The sequence below is a fragment of the Trichechus manatus genome, unplaced genomic scaffold (genome assembly GCF_000243295.1).
Source record: "Trichechus manatus latirostris isolate Lorelei unplaced genomic scaffold, TriManLat1.0 scaffold00194, whole genome shotgun sequence".
NCBI lineage: Eukaryota > Metazoa > Chordata > Mammalia > Sirenia > Trichechidae > Trichechus > Trichechus manatus.
In genome coordinates this window covers 2,328,118-2,354,473 of record NW_004444130.1, presented here as the reverse complement: position 1 = coordinate 2,354,473, position 26,356 = coordinate 2,328,118, and the positions used below count along the sequence as shown (strand labels likewise).

Here is a 26,356-nt window from a genome sequence, read left to right as displayed (position 1 = left end):
TTTTTTTTTTTTTTCCTTCTCATGATTATATTTAGGGTAAATGTCTTTGTAAGGTTACTACCCAGGTGACATTGTTACTTCCCATTGCACCATACCAGGCTTTCTCATTATGGGGGTGGTAAGTATGGTCAGTGGGTTAATGGTCTCTGTCAGATCATTCCATTGTAAAGGTGCCTTTTCTGTGTGTGTTAACTAACAAGGAATGTGTAGGGTTATAAGGTTGTTTTAAAATAGTAGTTTAAATAAGACCTGTATGTATATTTGCATATATGTATTATCTTACATTTCTGTTTGATGTAACTTGAGTGACTTTTGAAACATCTTAAGAATTTAGGAATGTTAGGAAATTTAACCCTTGGCTGCTAAGTTTCAGGTAGAGTTCTCCAGATAAATTCTCTGCAGGTACCTGCATTTCTCAAATGTTTTCTTCCCACTAGACACGCAAGACAGCTAGTTGGCTGGCAGCGGAGCTCTCAAAAGAAGGCCACCAGGTGGCTCTCCTGAGTGGTGAAATGATGGTGGAGCAGCGAGCTGCAGTAATTGAGCGGTTCAGAGAAGGCAAAGAGAAGGTTCTGGTGACCACCAATGTGTGCGCCCGTGGTGAGCAATAATATGTTCTGGTCTGCCAGGCTTGGGGTCTCAGGCCCCATTAGAGAGAGAAATCCTTGTTTATGGGAAACTCAGATGGTTTGGGGAGACAGCAGGGAGGAGAAAGTTGGTGGTGACATTATTTTGTAGGAGAAACTGTTTGGATTTCCTTCGGTGGTTAGGAACTTTCACAAGAGCCAGGAGTCTTGGCTCGGTGGGAGCAAAGGTAGAGCCATCTGACTGGTTTAGGACGGAGCATGCTCTTCTCGGCACACCCAGTGAGTTTTTAGCTGCATCTCCAGATACCTGTATCAGCAAAGCTCTCTTACTGATTTCGTAATGTTGTTAGCACTTGCCAAAGTCCTGTTCTGTTCCTCTGGGTTGTGCTACATGCCTCTGTGTGCTACCATGTCCCAGAGCTGACCCACCTCAGACTCTTCCCTCCCCTGAAGTTGGTGGACCTCAACCTGACTTTGGGCAACAATGATTTTGTCTCCCATCTACTCTTACTCTCTGTCTCCAACTCTCCTTCATACAGGTATTGATGTGGAACAAGTGTCTGTCGTTATCAACTTTGACCTTCCTGTGGACAAGGATGGGAACCCAGACAATGAGACGTACCTGCACCGGATCGGGCGCACTGGCCGCTTTGGCAAGAGGGGCCTGGCCGTGAACATGGTAGACAGCAAGCACAGCATGAACATCCTGAACAGGATCGAGGGGCATTTTAGTGAGTCCCTGGAGTGTCCTCTGCCTGGCGCCTTTTCCCGACCAGGGGGTGGGGAAAAGCGGGGGGGTTTCCTATGACCCCGAGAGAGGCCTTTGTCCCTGACCACATTTCCCTCCTTTCCTAAGATGAGGACATTCTCAAAGACCACGCCTGGAGGGTCCAGAGCTCGAATGCCAGTGCCTCCTTGGCTGGGCTGAAGGGACCTGGGGCTCTGTTGCTGTAGCAGTGACCAGCACCTGCTGACCCGTTTGGGCGCCGCAAGCCTGTGAGGTTAAAGGAAGGATTGCTGTAGCTGGAGGCGTGTAGAGACCTGTGTCTGTCCTCTCCCTGCTGTGCCATCCCTGCCGCAGTGACTCCAGCCATATCTCCACAGTAACCTCATGTTGACTTCTCTTTGCATCTTTTTTTCCAGATAAGAAGATAGAGAGATTGGACACGGATGATTTAGACGAGATTGAGAAAATCGCCAACTGAGAAGCTCCACTGGGAGCGGTGCCCACCCTTGGGCTCCCCTGCATGGGAAATGAGTGCTTTCACGGCACAGGCCCACAGCCACCACAGAGACGAAGGCGCGAGTAGAGAAAACTACCTACCTCATTTTAGTTACGTTTGGACTTGACCAAAAAAAATGTGCAAATTACAGGGGAAGGTAGAAGAATAAGTGTTGCATTGTAGAAAATTTTCGTCCTTTCGCCTCCCTTTCCTAAGCCAGCATTTCCCTGTCTTTACAGTAATTTGGTTGCTGTTGGTAACCTCTGCCCCCAGGGTCCCCTGCTTGCCTTCTAGCTAGGATTCCTGGCACCAGCCTCCAGCCTCTGAAGGAGAGACTCGAGGTGTTGGGGGCCTGAGCGCAGTGTCAGCCCCACCACCCTCTCTGGAGCATGAGGGGGGCACAGTAAGGAGGCTGAGCTGTCCCCTCCCCTGTCCCTTCACTGGGACATGTTATGAATGTTTCTCCTGCTCTGGCACTCGTCTTATTTCTCCTTAAATCTAGAAACTTTCCTGCTGGTTCCCTTTACCTCTTCTCTGTGTCAAAAGATATTCCTGTCTCTCCCTGGGTGTGCATTGGCTAGCTTTGTAAACCCGACTTGGAAAGAAACAGAAGCCATCAAGTCCAAGCTCATCACAGAAGTCATCCTGGCATAGGTAGATGAGTCTTTCAAGGATGTGGGCCTTTGTTTTCTGTCTTCCTTAGTCTCTGCTCAGGCCTCCTTCTAGTTGCTGGGTCTGCTCAGGCTCCTGGTGGTCAGTCATGGCAGTTGGAGATGCCAGTGATTTTCTGGACATGTGCTGGGTCTAGCTGGTGGGTTCTTAACCATCAGATGGCAGAGTATTCCTGGAGCTGAGCAGCTGGGTTTGGGAAGGAAGTTATGACTAAGTGGAAACTCCGATTATGTTGTCCATCCGTAATAGTGGACTTTGTTGGTTACTTTAATTCATACATTGTATGGATAAGGACTGATAAATTATAGCTATACTCATCACTATGTTAAGAGATTGAAGAATCATGAAACGCTTTACTAATCATGATTTTGTTTTTCTGCTTAGTAGACTAATATATGCTCATTTAAAAAATAATTATATATAAAGTGAAACTGCTTTTTATTCCTGCCTTTCTCACCCTTGTTAGCAGCTTATTGCTTTGTATTTGCATATATCGGTCCACTGTTTTACAGAAATATGAACATTCTATTCATGGTATTGTGTAGCCTGCTTTTTCATTTATCAGTAGATCTTAAACATGTTGACCTGTCTTGCACATCTATGACCACCTCACTCCAGGGTGTAGATGTCCCAGCCTGTAGTGATAGGCATTTGGGTTATTTCCTGCATACTGCTACTACTCAGTCCTCTTACTTATCTTTGTGCACTAATGTGAAATCGCTCTGGGATGTATATATTCCTAGAATTGTTGGGTCAGAGAATGGGGATGTTTAAGACTTAATGCACTGGCAATTTGGCCTGTCAAAAAGTTTTTACTGATTTATTATTACAGTGATACATGAAAATATGTATTATCTCACGTGTTTGCGAAAGCTCATCAATTTTTTAAAACTTTGTCTATTTGAGTGGCCAAAAAATGATTACATCATTACTTTTTTTTTATTTAGTGAGGTTTGGCAAATTCTCAGCTTATTGGATATTTGATTTTCTCTTCTGGGGAATTGCCCATTCTTGTCTTGCCATTTTATTATTGGATTGTCAATCTTTAATGACTGTTAGCCACCTTTGTATATTAGGGAGATTTGACTTTGTCATGAGTGGTGGATGTTTTCCTAGTTTGTCTTTACAAACTCACATTTTTAATGCTACCCAAAAGTTTTAATTTTTATGTTAGATTTCATTTTTAAAGAAATCAGTTTCACGTCCTGGTTAGAAAAGCTTTTCTCATTCCAGTATTATAAAAAATTTACTCATGTTTCTTTTTAGAGGCAGTTCTTGGACAGTAAATTTTCAAATTTTTATGGGTCTTAAAATGATGTCATTTAGCCCTGCTCGTTTGGCTGTGACCGATTAAAGTTACCTGTGAGGGTGAGAGCAAAGCTGAGTCATCGTGACTTCAGATGGGGATCGCGTGCCTATGAATGAAAGACTTGGAGGGTCCTGTGGGTGAAAGTGAGCTTGGGTGGCTAAGTAGGTATCAGAGAGTGACTGCAGATATATGTAAGGGGCAGGTGCAAGCCGCAGCTAGGGGTGGGGGACAGAAGGAAGGTGGAGGATAGAGGCAGTTACAGAAGGACATGGGCAGGGGAGAAGGTGAAATGAGGGGGACAGAGAAGCAATGTGAGGTGGATGACATAAAGGAAGATCAGCCAGGCAGGACATATCAAGGAGGGAGCTGGGGGGAGGGAGAGACACAGGCGGCCAGAGTATGGGCATTTCAGTTCACACGACTCCTACATTGACACCTGCTCTGATCCAGACACACAACAGTGACACACAAAATGTTAAAACAGAAAACAAATTTATTGCTGTGGACTAGTAATGGAGAAAAAATGCAAAGCGCAGAGCAGGGCTGAAGACAAACGTTTATTGGTCTCCAGTCTAGAAACACGGAGTAGCTACAGGATGTTTAGATCTGTGAGTAAAGGTGTGGGGTAAAGAATTTAACTTTACCCAAAGTAATTTGGTCTTTATCCTTGGTTCCTGAGAGAGAACTCTCAGCCCTTGGAATTTTCTGAGTAATTAAGATGACTTTGTTATCTATAGACCTCCAAAGGAGACCTGACAGATTATTAATGAGGGGACTCAGGTTGGGGGCTGGCCAGGCCAGAAAGACTACCTCCTGATATCAGCTGACCTCAGGGGAGGAGGGCATGATTCAACCAACCATGATTATGTAATGAGGTGCCCAGTGAAGGCTCTGGACACGGAAGCTCCGTGGGCTTCCTGGTTGGTAAAAGACACATGGGAGGGTAAGTGCGTCCCTTTTTGGGACATGGAAACTTCATGTTGGAGCTAGAACCCTCCCAGGCCTGCCCTATGTGTCTCTTCATTTGTGTATATATACTTTTTTTTTTTTTTTGCTGTAATAAAACTATAATCATAAGTATAGCATTTTACATGAGTTCTGTGATTCATTTTAGTGAATTATTGAGCCCAAGAGAGTGGGAGCCAGTGGGTCGGAAGTGAGAGGGGCTGAGCTGTTCCTTCAGTGAAACTGGACAGGGAAAAGAACATTCACCTCTCTGTATGAAGTTCTGATTACAAAATGAATACATGAATGGGCCTAACAGGCTGAGGCTGGTGCAGAGGGTACTGACCTAACCAGTTGTCATCTGCACGATTTTTCTGTAAGCGTAAAACTGCTTTAAAAAAGCCTATATAAAAGATTCCTCTGAGTGCAGATACAATGTGCTCTTTCGATTTAACCAAGATTTCTCCCTGGAGAGAAACCACACTGCAAAAAAAGAGCCTGTATTCTCAGGAGCAAAAAGTTGTTGGATGAAAGGTGTTAATTCTGTGTTCTCGGAGGAACAGGTTGCTTCCTATACCCACAGTTCAGCAAGCATCATGGGGTGGGGGACATCCTCTTGCATCTTCCTGGGTTGGTTGTCACCTAGGCAGAGACTTGCTGGAGAAGCTGTGATTTTTCAAGAAGGGTATTGACAATGAGCGTTGATTTCTGATTCACACTCGGAAAGGAATAATCTGATTTTTTTAAATAGTTATTCATAAATTTTATATAGTTTTTGGATTTTTCCCTTCCCCTCACCTAGCAAGGAATAATGCTTTCTTACCTGCCAAATCTGTCACAATAAGCAGTTCCTTGCCTGCAGGTGTTCATGTGATGGGTAAAATAATTGCTTCCCCTGGCAGGAAGCCAGCAGGCCAGCCAGGTGCGCATCCCTCCCTCCCCAGGCCATAAATCCAAGGGTTTCTCCCCTAAAGAGCCCTCTGTGCTATAGACAGTATTACTGTTCACCTCGATGTGGCGCCCCTCCTAAAGGAGTCTTAAACTTCCTGGCTGTACTGAAGCATGGCCGTGGGACTTGTCTGGCATCAAGGAAATGAAAACTTCAACAGAAGCTTTAAGTGCCAGCGTGTGATTCATCAGGTTCTCTTTCGCCTGCTCTCGAGACTAGAGATCCATGTCTCAAAATGGTGCCACTGTTAGCCTGGGCCCTTGCGTGACCACGATGAGCAGAGGCCTGGGATGGACAGGTAGCTTGCATGAGAAATACACTTTATTGTTTAACCCATTGAGAGTTTGAGGTTTTTTTCTTACTGCAATCTAACCTAGCTTATCCTAACCACACCTCCTTCCATCCCATGCAATGGCTACTCCCTGTCCAGCCACCCTAGTGCTGATCCTGATGTTGACAACTCCCCCATGTACACAAACGCTATCATTTTTGATGCGCAGGTGGAAATCCATAGGCTCATTCTAAAATTCATACAGAAGAACAATAGAGTGGGAGGACAATTATAAAATGAGAATAATTCCTGTCTTATCGGGAAACACACACACCACTGAAACAAAATAGACCCCAGAAACAGACCCAAACATATATATGGATGCTTGAATCATGGCAAATAAAGAGTTGATAAACTGAGCTGCATTCAAATTAAGAATTTCTGTTTATCAAAAGACACCATTAAGACAATGAAAAAGCAAGGCACGGAGTGGGAGAAAATATTTGCAACACATATAACTGACGAAGGGCTCTTACCCATAATACATTTTAAAAACTTCTATAAATCATTAAGAGAAGCAACCTAGTAGAAAGACCTGAACAGGCACTTCACAAAAGATATCCAATTGACCAACAGTTATATGATAGGTGCTTAACTACTTTGATAATCTGCAAATCAAAACAAAAATATTACGTAACCACCAGAATGGCTAAAACCTAAAAGATGTACAATACCACGGATTGGCAAGGATGTGGAACAACTGGAACTTCTGGAGGCGTGTCAATTTGTATAACCACTTTGGAAAGGAAGTTGAAGATTCATGTGCTCTATGAACTAACAATTACATTCAACAGTACGATATATACTATTGCCATTATAATCATCAGAAAGATGCACATGTGCACCAGACGTGTACAATGTTCATAGCAGCAGTATTCAGAATATCCATTTACATCCCAATAGATAGTTGTGTGATAATATTGTATACAGCAATGAAAATGAAAGCAATAATTACAGCTACATACAACATGAGTGGATCTCACAAATACAGTGAAACAAACCACATACACCCAAACCATGCACACATACAAAACACATACTGTATGATGCCACTTATACAAAGTTCAAGAGTAAAAAACAAACCCATAGTGTTTAGGGATGAATATGTAAACACATCCCTATCGTCCATGTCTTCAGATAATGGAAGTGTACAGAAAATCAAGGAAGTAATTAGACTGTCAGGACAGTGGCTACCTCGTGGTGGGGATGGGGAGGCTTGTGCTTGGCAAGGGGAATGGGGCAGTGAGAGGTTTCTGGGCTGCACACACAAATTGCTGGTGGTTCCATGGGTGTTCATCTTAAAATAATTCATTAAGCTCTACCTTTTTGCACATTTATTTTTATGCTTTTCTGTGTATGTATTATATTCCAGAAGAAAAAAGTTTTAAAGAATTAATTTTAAAGAATGCATTAGTGACAGGGACACCAACATCACTGAAGAGCTCTGTAACTGGGAGATGACAGTGGGACGTGCTGCCTAGAATTGGTTCCTTGACCTCACCGAGAATAATGGGATCCCAGCACGGTAAAGGCCAGGACGACTGAACTGTCCCAGATAAGGTAGGCACACGTACGATTAACAACCTACAGTATGGTAGAGTTTTGGCTTACAAGGATTTGAGGCAATAGCTAATGGATCATAGGGGTGCTTAGAAATGACGAAGGTGGTGGGCGGCTAAGGTACTGCTTGATGTGTCTGAGGTAAGATTCTAGGTGTGCTGAGAAGAAACCTGATGTGAGCCGCAGGGATTTGAAGCGTCTTACCCAGTTCCCAGACCTGGAGGGCCTTTGTCAAGGGGTCCTTTGACGAACAGTCATCTGCTGTGGCTCAGGTGCACAGCATGAAGCCTTTCCAGAGGAGTCTGCACCGATTTACTGAGGTGACAGTGCAATGGGAAATGGGAAACACCCAGACTTCCCAGATTTTTAGATAACCGCCTCTGAGACCCAAAATGCCATCGTGGTCCACCAGTTAGGGTAGAAGCTTATGTAGTGCAAATGACAGATGGAGCCTTGGCCCAAGTCTATTTAAAAGTGGATCCAGTGAGACCACAGACCGATATTAAGGTAATTTCCTCAGTCGCAGAAGGAAAGAGGTCTATTTACTACCTGAAAGTCCCCATACTGGCAATCTGACCCATGGAGTCAGGATTATTATGACTGGATAGGCCAAATAGGAGCCCCTAGAACTGCCCTCCACCCCATCTCCAAGAAATTAAGTCCAAAGTCAATACCACATCTCTGTAAGACTTGCAGAGACAGGTGCCACCATCAAAACCTGAGTTATGCAGGGGCAGGTAATTTCTATCTATTTACTCACCTGTTTGGTTGATGTCAAAGCCGCATGGGTCTCATGGACAATGACAATAGATTAACACAAATTTAATCAAGTGGTCATGCCAACTTATGGCTCCAGATGTGGTATCTTCACTGGATCAAAGCAACACAGTCCCTGGCCACCATGAAGAAGAGGACACAACGCTTGATGAGACTCTATGGATTCTGGGGGCAACATGTACAGCATTTGGGTGTGCTGCTCCAACCAATTATAGTAACCCATCAAACAACCAGCTTTGAGTTGCGCCCAGGACAAGAAACATTCTGCAGTAGGTCCAGGTTGTGTTGCACATTGCCCTGCCACCTGGGTTCCTGAGTCCCCCTGTGCTCAGGTACAAACAGGAACAAAGATGGCCAAGGGTGAAACTCCATCTGCTACCGGTAGCTCTCCCAAAGAAGGTTCTCCTCTCTTGCCTAGCAACTGAAGATGTTGGTTCCCCCTGTGGCATGTGGGAGTGGGGCATGGAGAGACTGCAGAGGCCATGCAAAAATGTGGAAAACTTATCCTAAGCTTGCCCCATAAAGAGGTCTGGGTGGCCAAGCTTGTGGCACAAATTAGTTTGACCGATGTTGTGACATGCCCAAATCCAGCAGACACTGATGGAGACCTTGGTCGTAAGCATTTATGGTGAGGGGCTAGCCAAATGGCTACAGGACAGCCACTGTGGAAAGCTGCTGCCAGGAACTCTTTCTAATTAACTCCTCTTCTGGAGACAACTACAGAGGAGACAATGAGTTGATTTTTAACAAGGAAGAGTTGCAGACCCTCAGATTTAAATGTCTTGGGAACTTCAGAGCATAGGGTCAACAGAACTAGGCTCCTTAAGGGAAGGGTGTCTAAAGTAATTTCCCAATCCCACTAACCTCCCTCATCCCCACCCGGGAACATTTTTAGCCATTACTCAGTCAAATCTGTCCATTCTCAGATACACCTTTCCATGATCCAATATACTTCAGAACAGAAGACTGACTATATCGTTTTGTTGTTATTGTTTTAATTCAGAAAGAGAAAGGGAAGAAAATAAAAAATATTTGTTTAAATAACTATTGCCGAAAACGAGGCCTAGGTTGGATGCTGGGACCTACCTCTTCCAGAACAGGGATTTATTAATAGTTTAAACAAAAAAAAAGAGAAAGTAATAAATTATTCTGCTCAATACTGTTTGGCATAATTGCATTGTTTTTTCATTTTCTAAACACTCAAAATAGCCTCTTCCAGAAGCACTGAGATGAGACTGGCAAGAATGGCTGGCGCCTTGACTTTCTAAAATTGTGGGAAGTCCTGAGAGGCATTCCATTAAGGCCTCCCCAAATCCACCTCCATTCTTTTACTCCTCCTACTTTGGGAACTAGGAAGAAACAGACTGAAGCAAAGTTCTCAATATGTTAACTTTTAGGTGTGCCCACCGCTCCATCCCAACCCTCCTCCAGGAAACTCCCCCACTGGTTACCGTTCCCCCAGCCAGCTGCAGGAACTATACCAATGGCCAGGAGGCTGCCTGGTAATGTCAACTCACTAAGAAAAAGGATGGTATCTGTGTCAGTCACTACTGGGAGGGGGAATCCTTTTAATGGTTTGGAAGCTTCACAGAAGCCCTCTCCCCCTCTCCTAAACTTCCCCAACCTTGAAGGGTGACAATACCATCAACAGCTTCCTCTTGGGACTTAAGCTGGGTTCAATCAAGCAAACAGCTTCCAGTTGTAACCCCTGGTTGTTAGCGTCCCAGCCCTCCTAGAGCTGGAAATGGAAAGTGGGTAGAGGGAAGAGGCAGGAGAGCATGAAGGGAGGGGACCATGAGGTGTTGGGGGAAGAAGCATGCAGGGCGGCAAGTCTATTCCTCCCCAACTAGGCCCCTGGCTATCTGCATGGCCAGCTTAGAATTTAAAAAGAATCTTTGTTGGTTAGCCATATCTGGCAACTTCAGGTTAACTTAATTATGTGCCCAAAGCAAATTCCACCCCCAAGCAAGAGGCTTCCGACTCCTCTTTGGGGTGATGGGTGAAGAAACAAGGTGCATACACCAGACGGCTGGGAACCTCATCTACAGCCTTCTGTTCAACCTGTTGTTCCTTCTCCCTAGAACCAGCCAAAGACGTACGTGGGTGTATGTGTGTGTGAGAGGAAGACAAGAGAGAAGAGAGGCAGCAGGGGCTTAATCCCAGGGCAAGTTTTCTGATTATTTTCAGAGAAACAAGTAGGCTAGTGAGGAGGCCCAGGGCCTAAGGAGAGACACTAGAAAAGATGTGGGTGAACAGCAGGGGCTGAGGGTACACTTGAGTGAGAAGCACCTTACATGTGATGTGACAGGGCTTCCTTGTCCCCTGCCCTTGTTCCTTACGCCTATATTCCAGAGTTAGGCCCTAAGCGAACTCCGCCCCCAACCACGGGGTGAATGAAATTCTCTAGTTTTCTGGTGAGACACTAAATGCCCTGGTCAGAAAGGCCATCCATAGGGTGGCCAAAGGCTGGGAGGGGAGAAGAAGGGCGAGGGGACCCACGCGTCCTCTATTTTCACCGTGGCTGCATTTCTTTGGTGGGTTTACATTCATTCACCCATCTGGCCTGATACATAAAAGAAATGTGGAGTCTCAAATCCTCTCCGAGGCCTGGAGAGATAGGGGAAGTTACTAGCTTTTCTCCAAGGGTTAGAGTACTTCCTGGAAACCACCTAGACCACTACGCCTCAACTGCTTCAACCACCAGAAAGCCTCGACGAACCTCCCTTTGGACCCCATCCCGAGGCCACGAGGGAGTGCACTCTCCCCGCGAGGAAGGGGAGCCGCCTTACCGTCTCCACCTTCCACACCCAGCGAGGAGGCGCTGCCCCGAGCCTTCCCCACCATCTCCTCCTCCACACCCCCGATGGGGTCAGACCGGCAAGGGGCTGATACGCTCCTTTTGTCGAGCCTGAGAAAAGTACCTCAAGACTGGGACAACTTCTCCTTCAGAAGAAAAAAAAAAAAAACCCTCAAACCCACTGCCATCGAGTCAATTTTGACTCATAGCGACCCCGTAGGACACCACAGAACTGCCCATAGGGTTTCCAAAGCTGTAACCTTTACGGAAGCAGACTGCCACATCTTTCTCCCTTGGAGCGACTCGTGGGTTCGAGCCGCCGACCTTTCAGTTTGCAACTGAGCATTTTACCACTAGGCCACCAGGGCTTCCTTACTTCGCCTTAAAAAGCGCAAAATAAAATCCTATCCAAAAGCGTTAGGAAGTTGGGGTTAAGCAGCCGCCGGCCCGCCTCCCAAAGCCATTGATTGGAGGAGACAGGACCCAGCGCCGGACGTTCTCCTTGAGTCGCATGATTGGCTGGAAGAACCCGAGTCTCCACTCGACTGCAGGTTGATTGGTGCCAGGCCTGGCCGGCCCCGAGTCTCGCGATTGGCAGACAGCCGGCACCGCTGGACTGCAGTATGATTGGTCCAGCCCCGCCGCCTGCCTCGGTCGCTCCTAGTTGCCTGCAGGGGCTGAGCGCCGTGCCGCGCCGCACCCAGGCCGTCGCCCTCGGGTGGCCCGCAGTCCCAACCCGCAGAGCAGCGCCTCACGGCTGGGCCGGAAGGGTAGCGGCGAGGCCTGGCTCAGTTGCCCCGGTAGACCTCGATCTTGCTAGCCTTGGCCAGCATGTCGATGATGTGCGCCTCAAAGTCCGCATCGTGCACGCCCGTCTTGCGGAACTCGCCTGCGTACCGGTTATTCTCCCAGTAGTGGTGCCAGTTGCCCCGGCTGTCGGCGCCGAACCCGTACACGTTCACCTGCGGGGAAGTGCAGGGAGGGCCACTGTGTCGGTGACGGTGGAGACAGGGCGCGGGAGAGCCCTGGGTACCTTGGGCCCTGTCCCATGCTGGTAGAAGAGAGGAGACGCAGGACAACAGCCTGAGAGGCTGAGGGCTGATAAATCCCCGGGTACGGGAGACATAGGGGACACCTGACCCTGGCATTAAGGAAGAACATCGGCTCCCACAAGGTGACTGTTGCTCCCTTTTCAGTTCTACTTCCCCCACCTCATTACACCAGGAAGAATGTCTCAGCTTGGAGCTAGTCTATGAAAGCTCCCCAGTACGTGCTTTTTTAAATGCAGTCAAGTGCCCAAAACCACACATGAAAGAATTTACTGGTAAAGGTGGGTATGCTGGGCGTGAGCACTGACTTTCAAGGCGCAGGAGCCCTGCCACTAGTGAAATGTGGTTACTTGAATGACTGACCTGTTTTTATCAGAGAGCGAGCCTGGCTCTGAGCCGCCGGAGACAACCATCAGGCTGAAGTTTGACTACACTGTTTCCATTCTATTTATGTTTATGGTTACTTTTTCTTCATGGAAAGTAACAGCAACTATGGTAACCTAAAAAACCCACTGCAGTGGGGTCGATTCTGATTCATAGGGTTTCCAAGGCTATAATCTTTACGGAAGCAGACTGCCACATCTTTTTTCCTCAGAGCAACTGGTAGCTGGTGGGTTCAACAGGACAGTTAGCGGCTGAGCGCTTTAACCACTGCACCACCAGGGCTCCTTGCAACTATGGTTGTAGACTTCAATTTCAAAGTAAATTTTTATGAAGTGATTTCAGGTTTGGTACAATCATGAAAAGTGGTAAAGTTTGGGAAATGCAGAGCTATACTTCATAGCCTAAAAGTGGGGGAAATCAAAGCCACTTGGTTTCTGCCTACAAAAACACATTCCCCTTTGAGGTGATGCTGCTAATCTGTGAGACAGATGGCATTCTCTCTGTTCCATGGGTCCAGCTTCTCCTACCCACCTCATCACATACATGCAGGGCGAAGAAGAGCACCAGCATCCCTGTGGAAGGGTAACGGCCGTGGTGCTCTGTCCACCGGTCATGGATGTACTTGAAGAAAGCTGGGTTGTAGATCTGGACCTGGAAGGGAAAGGGCAACAGGCACATGAGGGGCTTCTGGGGCCTGGAGAGCCAGGCCAGGCTCTGGGCAGCTTCTGCCAGTTCCTCCGAGCCTGTCAGTGGACCTGTGCCTCCTGTGTCCTGGTTCCTGTGGCCTCTACTGGGGACTGCTGGGGTCAGCAGATGGAGACTGAAGGTTCTAGAAGGGAACCAGGGGACACCTGAGCCACAGGACCAGGCACACCATGAGTCAGGCCGGCACTGTTTCCACAGAGGAAGGTGAGGAGCTTACCTTTTCTTTATCCACTCGAAGGAAGGACTTCACTGGGGCATAGGTGCTGCAAGCAGAGAGAAAGGTCATACTTCAGGTGACCCCGTGGGACCCAGGGAGGCCTTTCCTTCCCCTCAGGCCTGAGTAATGACAGCCTCACAACAGGCCTCCATGCTTCCAGGGATCTCCCACAGCACCTTCATCACCTGTTCAGAAACCTTCAATGGCTCCCCATGTCTTTCGGGGTGGAATAGGGATGTTTCAGGCAAGTGTTGGGGCCTTCCATAATCTAGCCCCAACTTTTCTTCCTACACTCTCTGCTGTGAACTCATCACTTGGGTCAGATGATCATCTCAAACCCACCATGTCTGTGCTCTTTCCTCTGCCTAGAATGACCCTGCACTGTGCTAATTTTTTTCACAGCAACATGTAAAAATAAATTGGCATAGTGGTGCTTAGGAAAATACCTTACTGGGGGAGGGAGCAGTTAGCAAATAAATGTATAAGGTGCGCATTATTTGTGGAAAAATATGGTATTTAGCCCTATTTCTCCCAACTATAAGATAATGAACATCCGAAAGCCAGAAAACTGTATCTTATACTTCTTTTTAAAAAAAAAGTATGGTGAGACAGAAAACAGGTTAATAATGGTTGTCTAGGACTAGGGGTGGTAGTAGACAGAGTGGGCGTGATAGCGAAGAGGTACGGGTATACATGTGTCAGTTTGTCGTACTGTGGTGGCTTGTGAATTGCTATGATGCTAGAAGCTATGCCACTAGTATTTCAAATTCCAGTAGGGTCACCCATGGTGGACAGGTTTCAGCAGAGCTTCCAGACTAAGACAGACTAGGAAGAAAGGTTTGGTGAACTACTTCCAAAAATCAGCCAGTGAAAACCTTACAGATTACAACAGAATACTGTCTGACTTGCTTGCTCTGGACATGTCATCAGGAGGGATCAATCACTAGGAGGACATCATGTTTGGTGAAGCAGAGGGTCAGCGAGGGAGACCCTTGGTGAAATGGACTGGCACGATAGCTACGATGGACTTAAACATGCTGGTGATTGTGAGGATGGTGCAGGACTGGGTAGTGTTTTGTTCTGTTGTACATAAGGTCGCCATGAGTCACAGTCAACTCAATGGCAGCTAACAACAACAGGGCTGGGGGGAGTGGAGGGAGGTGGGCATGATGGCTAAGAGATGTGGGGTATATCTTTTTGGGGTGATGAAAACATTCTAATTGTGGTGATGATTGCACAACTCTATGACTATATTAAAAGCCATTGAACTGTACACTATAAATGGGTGAATTGTATGGTATGTGAATTATATCTCAAACAATAAAGCTTTTAAAACAATAAATGATGAATTGAATTTTCCATGGTCCCCAGCTATGATGGGCAGCTGCTCCCCAAAGAAAGTGCTCTGAAGGAAGTGTTCCCAAAGTTAGGAGCTACAACCTGGAAAGGAGACCAAGACAAGACTGTCCTTCCCTCCCCACCACCAGGATACTGGAGGTCACCATGCAGGAAGTGGCAAAAAACAAGCTGTGCCCTCAGCTAACCCACCATTTTGGATCCTCCCTACTACTACCTCCCTCCTTCCTAACCCTGCCTGGGCAAAAAGTTCAATTAAAGGAATTCTCAGATCCAGTCCCAGGAAGACTCCTCCCAAGGTGCTCATCACCCATATTCCACTCCCAGCAAGCAGAGAGGCTCACAATCGGATCTGCCCTGTGGACAGGGCGCTGGCAATCCACAGTAGGTCCAGGGCCTTGAAGGGCACCAACACAAAGCTGACATTGGCAGGCAAGTTCTTGGCACTCTCGGGGTACATGAAATGGTGGGTGGTTCGGCTGCCAACATCCTGCTCAAAGCCCACGGTTGGCGCCTGATTCATCCTGCAGGGACAAGAGGGTGATGTCGAGAAGAAACCACCACTGAAACTGGTACCAGAGTTTTAGAGGACAATTTGGTGCAAAATTTAAATGGGTGTACACTTTGACCCAGCAATTCCATTTCTAGAAATCTATAAAAATAGTTGCATAAGTATGCAAAGACATGTATACAAGAATGTTCACTGTGGTATTTACAATAGTGAGAAGTGCTAAAGAACTGATTAATAAATGTTGGCACATTCTATTCATAATGGAATATCATGTAGCCATGAAAAGGAATGAAGTAGATTTACACGTGCTGATAAGAAATAAGTCCATGATCTATTTAGTGGGGTTTGTAAGGAACAGAACAGGTTGGATAGGAAGCCTTAACAGGGTATGGAGCCAGAGCCAGTAGGAAAGTGTCTCTCAGCTGCTTGGGGTATAGAGCAGGGTAGCGGGAGGTAGAAGAACTGGATCACTAACATTTAAGTTGGCTGGGTCCTGGGCTGAGAGCTGATGCCAAGGCTCACTCTAAGAAACAAACCTCATGTCATCCGGGATGGAGAAGACAAGCTGGTTCTGCAGATCAAAGGGCTGCCACTGTCCCCAGACTGGCTTCTGAAGACCCAACATCTGCCTTTTCCACTGAGCTAGCAGCCAGAGCTTTCCTGAGGTCCTTCTTAGGCCAGTCTGCCAGGACCACTCTGCCTCCAGGCCTTCAGACGGCCCTGCTGCAGAGCCTTCACCTCCCTCAGTTCCCTTCCACTTGCTGGGCAAGCACCAGCTCCCAGAAGTCTGGGAATGAAAGGAATAAGAAGTCCAAAAAGATGTTTCATAGCCTCCAAGGGAAGGGGAAGGAACGTGGCATTCTTCTGAGGACAAGATTTTGTTTTTAGGCTCTGACTCATTCTGGAGAGGCCAAGCCCTGGAAGGAGGCCAGAGCAGGGTGGGAGGATGAGATGATCTCTGTGACTTGGGGGCAAAGCCTTCCAGAATTCTATCTGTCCTTGACTTGAGGACACTTGAAGGCAGGGCAGGGTGGACATGTATTCTTGTTTAGAGTTTTTGTGCCTGGGTGCCTAGTCCCTTTCATTCATTCATATAATATTTTGGTATGTCTACTGGAGTCCCTGGGTGGTGCAAATGGTTAACCTTTTTGGTTGGTAACCGAAAGGCTGGAGGTTTGAGTCCACCCAGAAGTGCCTGAGAAGAAAGGCCTGGCAATCTATGCCTGAAAAATCAGCCACTGAAAACCCTATGAAGCACAGTTCTACTGTGACATACATGGGGTCTCCATGGGTCAGAGTTGACTTGATGGCAACTGGTACTGGTACTGTCTACCAGGAGCTATTGTAGGGGTTGTGGATTCATCTATCTGTGGGCCAGTGGAGGCAGGAACAGTTCAGCTCCATTTAGAGTAGTCAGCAGTGCTCAGGGGATATATAGAGGGAGGAGGCTGCAGGGGGACAGGTGAGAAGAGCCATCGTCTCATTGTAACTCACTCTCCCAGTGGGTGTGACATTGGTCCCGCTTCCAGGATGGGAGGCGTCCCCATTGGTTCCAAACCAAAATATGCCTAAAAGCAAAGAGTCACCTCCACTGCCATCTGGCTCCTTCTGTGGATCGGCAGACCACCATCTGGAAAATGACTTCCAGAAAGCTATTCTGGGGTCCACTCCAACACCACATCTCTTAGCTTAGTCCCTGCGAGGCAGCATCTATGGATTCCTTTTGGCAGTCTGGCATGGCCAGGTTACACTCGGCTGTCCAAAGCAGCCATGCCTTTCGGGTCTGCAGTGCTTCTAACAATGGAGCTTCCCAGCCATTGCTAAAGACCATAATGAAAGCTCCCACTTAGTGCAGGTGGTGGGCCGGGGTGGGGAGAGGCAGGCAGGAGTTTCAGGCACTGGAGAATCACATTTTACTTGGCTTCCCAGGTGCCCCAGGGGCTGCAGTGGAAGAGAGGTTTAACTAGGATATGGCAGGCAGGGTGCTTGCCCTGGCCACTGCTTGAGGAGGGGCACTAATGAGCAGTTTCCACTGGCCACTGCAGTTTCCTCACCAGTTGTGAGGAATTCAGCAATTTAAAACTAATTGCTATTTTCCATAGACACTTCTGCACTGGAGCCATGGAAGCCTCATTCCCCAATCTCAGCCACCAACTGTGAGTGGAGAGATGCCTCTCTCCAGCTGCCACCTGGCCTCTCTCCCCTTCTGGGTGCCAGCAGTTGGAAGATGGGAACAATCTCAGGTGGCTCTGAAGTCCTGGATGGGGCCTAGTATGCTCCTCTCCGTCCACACACCCCCTGCCACACATACCATTTCCCAACCTAAGAAAGGTTTTGCAAGGAATGTAAAAGCCTCAGAGACACATTGCTGCCTTGGTGTTGCTATGGAGACAGCAACAGTTTCTAAGACAAAGCCCTTCCTCCTGCCTCCTGGGAAACCTGGCCTTTCTGCAGTGCTCATCCTAAGAGATGCTTAGTGAAAACTGGGCATATTCAGTATCTTTATTCTTAAGGCTCTTCCTCCACCAAAGGAGTGAGGTGCAAGGATCCTGCTGTAGCATTTCTGTCTCCAGCCAACGGTAGGCAGGAAGTCAGAAATGTCATAGGTTCAGGAGCAGAATGAGCAACTCATGTTCTGGTCACATCTACCTGCTATTCCCTGCTCACGTCCAGGCCTTCCTTGCTCTGTACCTTTGCCTAGAATGAACGCCCTGCCCCTTGCCTCGAAGCGGGGCACACGTCTGTTGAATGAATGACTAATAGGCACAGCCCCCGTAATCTAAACGCCGTGAGATACAAGTAAGGAACAGCAGACTAGACAAAGCACTGGACAGCTCCGTCTTCTGCCCAGGCCACCTGCCTTTCATGAGGCAGCCAGGAGAAAGAATCACCTGTTGCTATGGAGCAAGACATTCAGTTTGGTTTGGAATCCTCACTCCTGGCCCAACTGAGGGGGTGGGCTGGTAGGAAGGGCCTCTGGTGGGAGTTTTCACCAATCATCAGCCAGGAGTCTATTTCAGCTCTTTTTCAGAGGAATTCAGAACCTTGGAAACTGAACGCAGGCCTCAAGCAAAGTCTAGAATTGGAATTCTGCTGCTTCATCCACCCCAAGCAGTCAAAGGAGAGATGTGAGCCTGTTGCAGAAGGCTCTGAGAGGAGCACAGATCGCCCAAACAGTGTTAGGTCCCACAACATCCCCCAGCAGCTAACAGCTCCTGCGCTACCAGGCACGGCCAAAGGAAGCTAGTGCCCCTCCGGGAGGCTGGTCCCGGGCCCACCCTCGGGCTCCCCAGGGCTCACCTCATGATGAAGTTGTGCCCGTCCACATCCTGCCCATAGCCAGAGCCCCGCAGGTTACCCGAGTTTCCCACCACGGCACAGCGCCGACACTGGTGGGGGTCCCGGAAACGGTAGGGGTTCTCGCCCGGTACTATCTGGAACAGCTTCTCCAGCACCTCATTGGTGTTGTGTGACTTGAACTGAGGCTGCAGCATCTGTGGAGGGGAAGGGAGAGGTGAGGAAAGATGGGGTGTGAGCAGGGAAAGACACCTGCCTCCCCCACCCTGCCCTCACCCTCCAGCGTCTAAGCCACACAGGCCTCCTGATCCAGGGCTGTCAGGGAGCGGGATTCTCTCTCAACAACAGCAAAGTCTCCCAAGGCTCACTGTTAGGAGACCTAGCTCCTTGATAGCTCTCAAGCCTCTGGGGTGCACTGGGGGTCTAAGGATTGAGATGCTATCTTCCCACGCTCGACGGACCTGCAGACCTGAGCCACGAAGCAGAGAAACTTCCTGGGATCGACATGTATGCAGAGGCCCCTCCTCTGCTGGCCTCTCAGGCAGCTCTGAGTCACTCAGAGAGTTAATTTCGAGGTGCAGTTCATGTGCAAAGCCCTGTGGGGTGGCAGGGGCTTCCTCCCAATCAGCCTACAGGGGGCACCCCTAGAACTCAGCATTCCAGCACAGGGCAAGCAATATTAGTACCTGGAGCCACTCTCGGAGCCCTCAGGGAAGGGCAGGGAGGCATACAAATTCTTTTAGAATCAAACTGGTCCCCTGCACTCCTACCACCCACTACCACCAGTGAAACTGGAATCTAAACTCAGTCTGGAGAGGGAGTCTGGTTCCAAGATAAGAATTCCTAAATTCATGGTAATGGTGGGTGGGGGTGGGGGGAGACGGGATGGTGGGGAGAGAAGGGGAGAAGTGGGGTTCTATTGAGTCTCTGGCCAGGGACACGCTTGGTTCTGAATCAGCTGCTGCATTCCCATGGGCAGGAGGCATCCACCCCCGCCCAAGTCCTGTCTGGCCCTACTTGGCCACCATTGAGACCTATGACCTTGGGCAAGGCTAGGAGCCTTCTGAACCTTGATTTCCCCCATGAAATGAGGGCTTTGACTATGAACAACGGGGCCCTTAAAGGGCTCAGGCTGCCATGGGAAAGGACTGCGGGGCTCCCCAAGACCTCTGTTCTGCGGACTTCCCAGTCCTTAGGGACTCTAGCAGTCAGGGCTGGAAAGCAGGTCATGTGGAGTTGCTCTGATAAGCCTGATAACAGGTCTTCATCCTTACAGCATCCCTGAATGTGAGAAAAAAGGGATATCACCATTCTCTACAATTCCCAGCTGGAAAACCCAAGGGACCATAAGCTGTCTCCCAAGTCCCCTAGTAGGGAATGTTGGGAGCCAAAGGCCCCCTAGCCTCAGGGATAAGTACTGATGCTGCTCCGCCCTCAACCCATGTGATAATCCGATGGCTCGGACAGAGCCTTGGGGGGATGCTCTAGAGAGAAGAAGGCAAGGTGAAGGGATTAAAAGCTGCAGAAAGGTAGCAGGACCCAGGACTGGGAGGACCAGCATGTACAGGCTTGGGCACACCCGCCCCCTTCACCCGTCCCTTTCACCTTCCTTTGCTCCCAGTTTACAAGGCTTCCATATCAGGACCTGAAGAAAATCCTTTCAAGTAATTGTAAAGAGCCAAGTGGGTGGCATACATGGTGTTTAAAACTGCTGTGAGCCAACTTTTATAAATTAGGGTATTTTAGCAAGAAAATCTGGATTTCCAGTTTCTCTTAAAAAGGTCAGAAGATCCAGCAGCGATGGGTTACATTCTTGCATGGCAACAATCAGCTGGAGCTAAGGAGCCGCCCCCTTTATATAGGGCAGGTCTCTACCTTCCCATGGTCCTCACTTCTTGCTACCTTCTCACTCATGACCTGCTTCACTTGTCTATGTCACCTGCCTGGCCCAGTAGCATTTCTGGTCTATGCCACGCTTGGTCCCTACAGACACTAGAAGATATTAGTTCTCTCCCCTTCCAGGCCAAAGCTCAGCTCTTCCCTTTAATAATTATCTGTCATCCTAGTCCATGGCCTTCATCAAATAGGCCTCAGCCTTGTCAAGGCTCTGGAGGCCACAAGGCAGACAGCACAAACCCAAGAGGGGCTCTGGCAGTGGCTCCAAAGCAGGCAGGGACAGATCCCTGGAGAGGGGGCTGCAAAGGGGTGGTAGGAGGGCCAACAGTTCTCACCATCCACCACCTCTGCACATCTGGGGGCAGATCCATGTTGTCTCTGGTCCAGACCGGGGAGATGCTGCTGTCGAAGTGGCTGTCAAACCAGTTGGAGGTCCCAGTATCACCCATGCAGTGGTGGCACGCACAGCTCTTGCCCACAAGCCCCTCCTTGCTGAGGTGCTGCAGGCCAGCATAGCCGGGCACGAGCTTCACTCGGTGGGTGCCATCCAGGGCCTCTGTGTCCATGTATGGTAGGGTGGCTGTGCTGTGGTGCGAGTAGGTGAAGAGCAGTGACATGATGAACACCAGCAGGAAGGCCATGGAGAGGAACCAGACCCTCAGCGAGCACTTCATGGTGTGGAGTGGCGAGGGGCTGGACCACCAGCCTGGCAGGCAGGCGGGGGTCACCGTGGCCACTCCTTTTCCAGCCCACTGAGGGACCAGCCACGGTGTAGCCTACCTATTCTGGCACCACATGCAAAGGGCATAGGGGCACGTGCCGTGGCAGGGGACAGCGGGAGAGGTCCCACACCACTTATCCCTTAGCGTAAGGAGAAAGAAAGGTCAGTAGGGGCGACTCCCCTGTCTCTGACACCTGGTACCCTGAGCCGCTCAGGTCCCTGCTATGGCTTCATCAGGTCTCCCTGTCACTAGCTGGGCCACAGAGGCACTGCCTTGCCCACCGCCCCAGCAAGGGGGAGGTCAGTCCATTCCAGCCTTCTAGTCCCTTGAGGTTGCCGACTGCCAGCTCTGGGAGCCCCCCTCTTTGGCAGCTTGAAACAGTACAGTCTGGAGCAGTTGGGGTCCTTGTGGCTCATGAGCAGACACCGAGGCAACCCCTCGTCCCCTGCAATAGGGAAGTCCTAGAACCTCAATCACGACAGAGAGCACATGGGCTTCAAGGGGCCTGGATTCCATGCAATTGTCTTGCCAACTGTGGCCCTTCTGGCCCAATCCCTCTGCCAAGGGAAGGAAACCAGGCCCCAACCCTGAGAGAAGAAAGCCAGGAAGCTCACTGGGTATCAGAACACTCTGCTGCAGAGACAAAGATCCTCCTTGCATTAGGTTCTGCCCAACTTCGTTCCATCACAGGTGCCAGCCCCCTTGTCCCAATGGTCATGGCCCCAATTCCAGTCGTGTAGAGGGTTGCAGAGCTCCCATTCCTGCTGTGGGACCCTCTGGGGCTTGGAAACAGCTGCTGCTCAACGAGGTGCTGCTTCAAACGCCATCTGGGTCAGCCGAGTATGTGCAGGGCTGCCAGCCAGTGTTGCAGCCTCCTTCCTGGTGCTGCTGGCCCAGGCTCAGCCACTCCTCTGCCCATCCCCACTCCCCTGAGGCCGGCCTGTCCTGCCGTTAGCTCGTGCTAGCAGTAATCCCCTGGCAGGCTTCCCCTCACTTGTCAGGTGCTGCTGGGCTGCCGCAGCATGACCCTGAAACTGCAGAGAGGAAAAATAATGTGCAGATAAATCACACATGCACACCTGCTCTCCCCCATCCCCACCTCCAAATCTCAGAGAGGACACAGCTAGCAGGAGAAGAGATGCCCACTTAACCAAAGGGTGGACCAAAAAAAAGTGTTTTCCCTCTTTAAGTATCCACAGACAGTATCGCTCTCTGCAATTCCCAGGCCTCGGAGGATGAGATGAGCTCTGCATCCTCACTGATTAGCCAGTAGGTAAACAAGAAGGTAAAGTGACTCCCCAGAGTCACATAGCAAACGACTGAAAGAATCAGATTTAGAAGGTTCCTGTATGTAGTTAATTTCAGGTGAGACCTAAAGAAAATGGCCAAGAGAAGATCCCAGGGGACTGCGAGTACTGACTCCTTTGCCCTGGCACAGTAGTCTCCATCTCCTCTTAAGTGCCTGTGTGAGGCCCCTCACAGTGAGAAGGGAAAGCTGGGCCCAGTCCCTGTGATTTTGCTCCTCGTCTCTCTGGGTTGTGGATTACAGATGAAATATTTCTGGGTCAGCTCAGTGAGCCACTTAGAGTGCTCCAGCTCTGGTTCAGGGAGAAAACCTACGTCAGCAGGCCCAGGTTGTTGGGTTCAACACCACTACCCACCCCCCTGGGCCTCAGTTGCCTTCTTCTCTATATTAGCAACTACAGGAACCCCAGGGTCCCTAGTAGCACCCAGCCTGAGGCTCCTATGCTGCCGTACAGGGCAAGAGCTGGGACAAGTGGCCACCTATGGGGGGTGGTTTAGGTAGTAGCCCTAAGGAAAGAAACTTAAAGCCACACCACATGCAAAGGAGCCAGAGTAAGAGTCAGGGACAAAGCCGACATAGGAGCCATGGCTCCTCGCAGCAGGAATCACTCAAACCTGCCTGTCTCTCCTCTCCCACATCTCGTCTCCAAATCTGGCTTGCTCCAGTTCTGACCTGGCCCATGGGCCTTACAGCCCTATCCACCCACCTCCTTGTTGAAAGCTCCAGCTGGGCCAGCCCATCCAGAGTCCTCTGGCTGCAGCAAGCAGCTGCAGAGAAAATCCCTCAGGCCTCCATGTTTAAGGAACCAGCTGCCCTCTCCATCCTGGAAGCTCAGCTTCCTGGGGCCAAGCCAAACCACAAAGCCACCAGTGAACAGAACTAGCACGTTTCAGTAAGAACGGCAATATTCTGGGTGAAAAAATGCTCAGAGACGTGAAGGGACTTGCCTAAGGTCACATCCAGAAATGCCTCAGAAGAAAGGCCGGGCAATCTACTTCCAAAAAATCAGCCACCGAAAACCCTATGGAGCACAGTTCTACTGACACAGGGGGTTGCCATGAGTCGGAATCAACTCATTGGCAACTGGTTACTGATTAGGGCCTGGGGAGGGGGTAGAGCGTAGGGAAAAATGGGAAGCTACTGCTCATGGACATTAAGTCTCTTTCTGGAGTGAGGAAATGTTCTAAACTTAGATTGTGGTGATGTTGCACAACCATACGAACATTCTAAAAACTGAATTATACACTTTAAATGGTGAACTGTATGGTACGTGAATAAAGGTGCTCAAAAGAGGGAGTAGGTTATAAGGAAGGAGAATGGAGGGTTAAGCTGGGAGACATTACAGAATGCTTGCATACTGAGGGGAATGATTTAATAGAGAGGGAGAAGTTAATGATGCAGGGAAGAGAGGATCATTGAGGTGCAAAATCCTTGAGTAACAAGAGGAAATGAGGGCCAGCGCATAAGTGGAGCGGGTGTGTGTGGTAACAGGAAGAAAGCAGAGCACAGGGCCACAGACTCAGCGGGGTTAATCATTCAGTGGTAGGAAAACGAGATTATTGCTGGGGTTGGAGATTCACAGAGAGATGAGATGTGAAATAGTCCTCTAAGAGAGAAGGTGGGTAACTAGGGAAATGTAGAAGGGTGGTAAGGCAACGTAATGGTCTTATAAGAGGTTTGTGGTCACAAATTTGGCAAATTTGGTGAGACCATTTAACAATAAACATCCCCTGAATGGCTGGCCACTCTCAAGATGATGATGCCGAACAGAGATCCAAAACATCAGCGCTAGCAAGGGCCTGTAAGAGTAGATAGGGTCCTCTCCCTTCCCCAGACCCTTCCACCAACCAGGGGGTACACACTTGAGCAACTGTGCCCAGGACAAGGAACCATGGAAGCTCAGAAGATGCCCAAGCTAGCTCCAGAAAAGGAAAGGAAAAGCAGGAGCAATGGGTTGAGGAGCAAAGTGCCCCCAAAGAGGAGAACAGTAGGGGGGCGGGGGCTGTGCTTCGGAGGCTGTGGCAGCTTTAGAGCCATCCTCCGGTCAGTTTCCAGGAGAAGAGCTGCCAAATTAACCTAATGAAGCACAGGACAGCAGGCTCAGACCAGCAAAGCTGGACACAATCTTCTTGGCAGGCAGAGAAAAGAAACATTAAAATAAGGCCCTGAACTGGGCTTGGGATGGGGTATGGGAACTGCTTGCCCCTGGAAGTGGTGGAGAGAATGGTAAAAGCACCTGGCCCACAACTCTGATACAGCACCCTCTGCCTACCACTCACAAAGCCTGAGGATATGTCTCAGAGGCTCCTTCTAAAGGTGTCAACCACAGATTGTGATTACTCAAATTATATGATGCTTTATGAATTTCAGAGTATCTTTGGGTACGATGTCTCATATGGTGTTCACAGAAGTCCCCAGACCAAGTGAACAAGGCCAGCCAGCTGGTAAATAAGAATGCTTTAATGTCACTCCAGATCTGATGGCTCCAAGTACAGTGCTCCTTCCACAGCCACCCATCGCCTTCCAAAGCAGCTTTTCCACATTAAGAGGGATACAACCACTGAAGGGTTCTCATTTGCCCAGATCTCTGCCAACCTAGTGACCCAGCAAACTCCCTGCCTCCTGGGTGTGGCAAGAGCCAACCATGGCAGAAGGTGCCCAGTGGAGCCAGTAACTATGTTGAGGAAGAGGCCTGACAGCCCCTTCCTTACACAGGCACACAACACCACACACACACACAACACAAACCCAGGGAGGCATGTCCTTGCCGTGTATGAGATTTAGTCATTTCCCCACAGAATGCTGGCCTCACTGACATCATATGCATTGCAACATTCTGGCACCAGCCTCTGGCTCAGACCCCTCACAGCTACCCTGGTGGCTCAGGTCCTCCTTACTACCCAGTTACAACCCTCAGGCGGCCTCCTACACTCCAGCCCCTGCCTTCCTGCAACACACTGAGCCATGGCTTGATCATCCAGTCTGAAATCTCATTTCTCCTATCTCTGATGCTGCCCAGAGCCAGGAAATATCACGAGACAAGACCTGACAAAAGTCTTCAAACTAATGATCGTAACTACGGCTTTCAATGTAAAGTCCTAGAGAAATAAGCCATTTGTCTCCATTACAAGAGGACCAGTGTTGCACCCGAAGGAAGAGCCTCTTAGTGGAGCAATTCTGGGTTCCAGGGCAGGGGAAAGGAGTGGAGCAGGGGGAGAAGTGGGATCTAGGATTCCTTTAGATCAACTGCCTGCTCTGCCCAAGCCAGCTCTACCTTGCACCTGCTCCCTCAGGAGGGAGCCCCAGGGTGGTTTGTGTCTTGTGGGGGAAGGAAGTCCAGGAATTTTTTTAAATACATATTAACACTAGGGCAGGAAGCAAAGTATAGAAAAACAAAGTTATCTCAATAGCTAGGCAGGCAGGCCAGAGAGAAACAGTTGGGGAGAGAGGGAAAAAGATGGGGAAAGAATATAAAGTGGCTCCTTTTAAGAGTCCCTGTTTCCAGCTGACCAGATTTCTCCATGCTCCAGACCACTTCTTATTTGCTTTTTATTCAATCTGATAGTCTGGTGGTTTTCTAATATGTGAGTTTAATCCATTACACTTACATATTTGGACTTGTGTTACTTATTCTGTGTTTCTTCTTCTTCTTCTTTTTTTTTTTTTTTTTTTTTTCTCTTTTCCTGACTTCGGTTGGATTGACACATTATTCCCATGCCCACCCCTTCTTTTCCATCCTGGTTTGGAAATTAAATTCCTCTTC

General features: G+C 48.9%; 2 protein-coding genes across 3 annotated transcripts in view; one reads left to right on the top strand and one right to left on the bottom strand.

The window, feature by feature from the left end:
* The window catches only part of LOC101342790 (ATP-dependent RNA helicase DDX19A), a 25,424-nt gene extending 20,666 nt beyond the window's left edge, over positions 1-4,758 (top strand). The window contains 3 exon segments of the mRNA XM_004387803.2: positions 386-600; positions 1,127-1,318; positions 1,731-4,758. Coding sequence (XP_004387860.1) covers positions 386-600; positions 1,127-1,318; positions 1,731-1,792 — 469 coding nt within the window. The 3' untranslated portion in view covers positions 1,793-4,758.
* A 6,675-nt stretch (positions 4,759-11,433) lies between these two features.
* ST3GAL2 (ST3 beta-galactoside alpha-2,3-sialyltransferase 2) overlaps positions 11,434-26,356 on the bottom strand; it is a 56,326-nt gene continuing 41,403 nt past the window's right edge. Inside the window, exons 2-8 of one of the 2 annotated variants that reach the window (XM_023741895.1) lie at positions 20,901-22,321; positions 19,837-19,950; positions 18,673-18,866; positions 15,206-15,385; positions 13,506-13,551; positions 13,115-13,234; positions 11,434-12,112 (exon numbers count right to left, since the gene is read on the bottom strand). In XM_023741895.1, coding sequence (XP_023597663.1) covers positions 11,939-12,112; positions 13,115-13,234; positions 13,506-13,551; positions 15,206-15,385; positions 18,673-18,866; positions 19,837-19,950; positions 20,901-21,239 — 1,167 coding nt within the window. In that variant the 5' untranslated portion in view covers positions 21,240-22,321 and the 3' untranslated portion in view covers positions 11,434-11,938. The remainder of the gene's footprint in view (positions 12,113-13,114; positions 13,235-13,505; positions 13,552-15,205; positions 15,386-18,672; positions 18,867-19,836; positions 19,951-20,900; positions 22,322-26,356) is intronic. The other variant, XM_004387802.2, reaches the window with a different exon arrangement.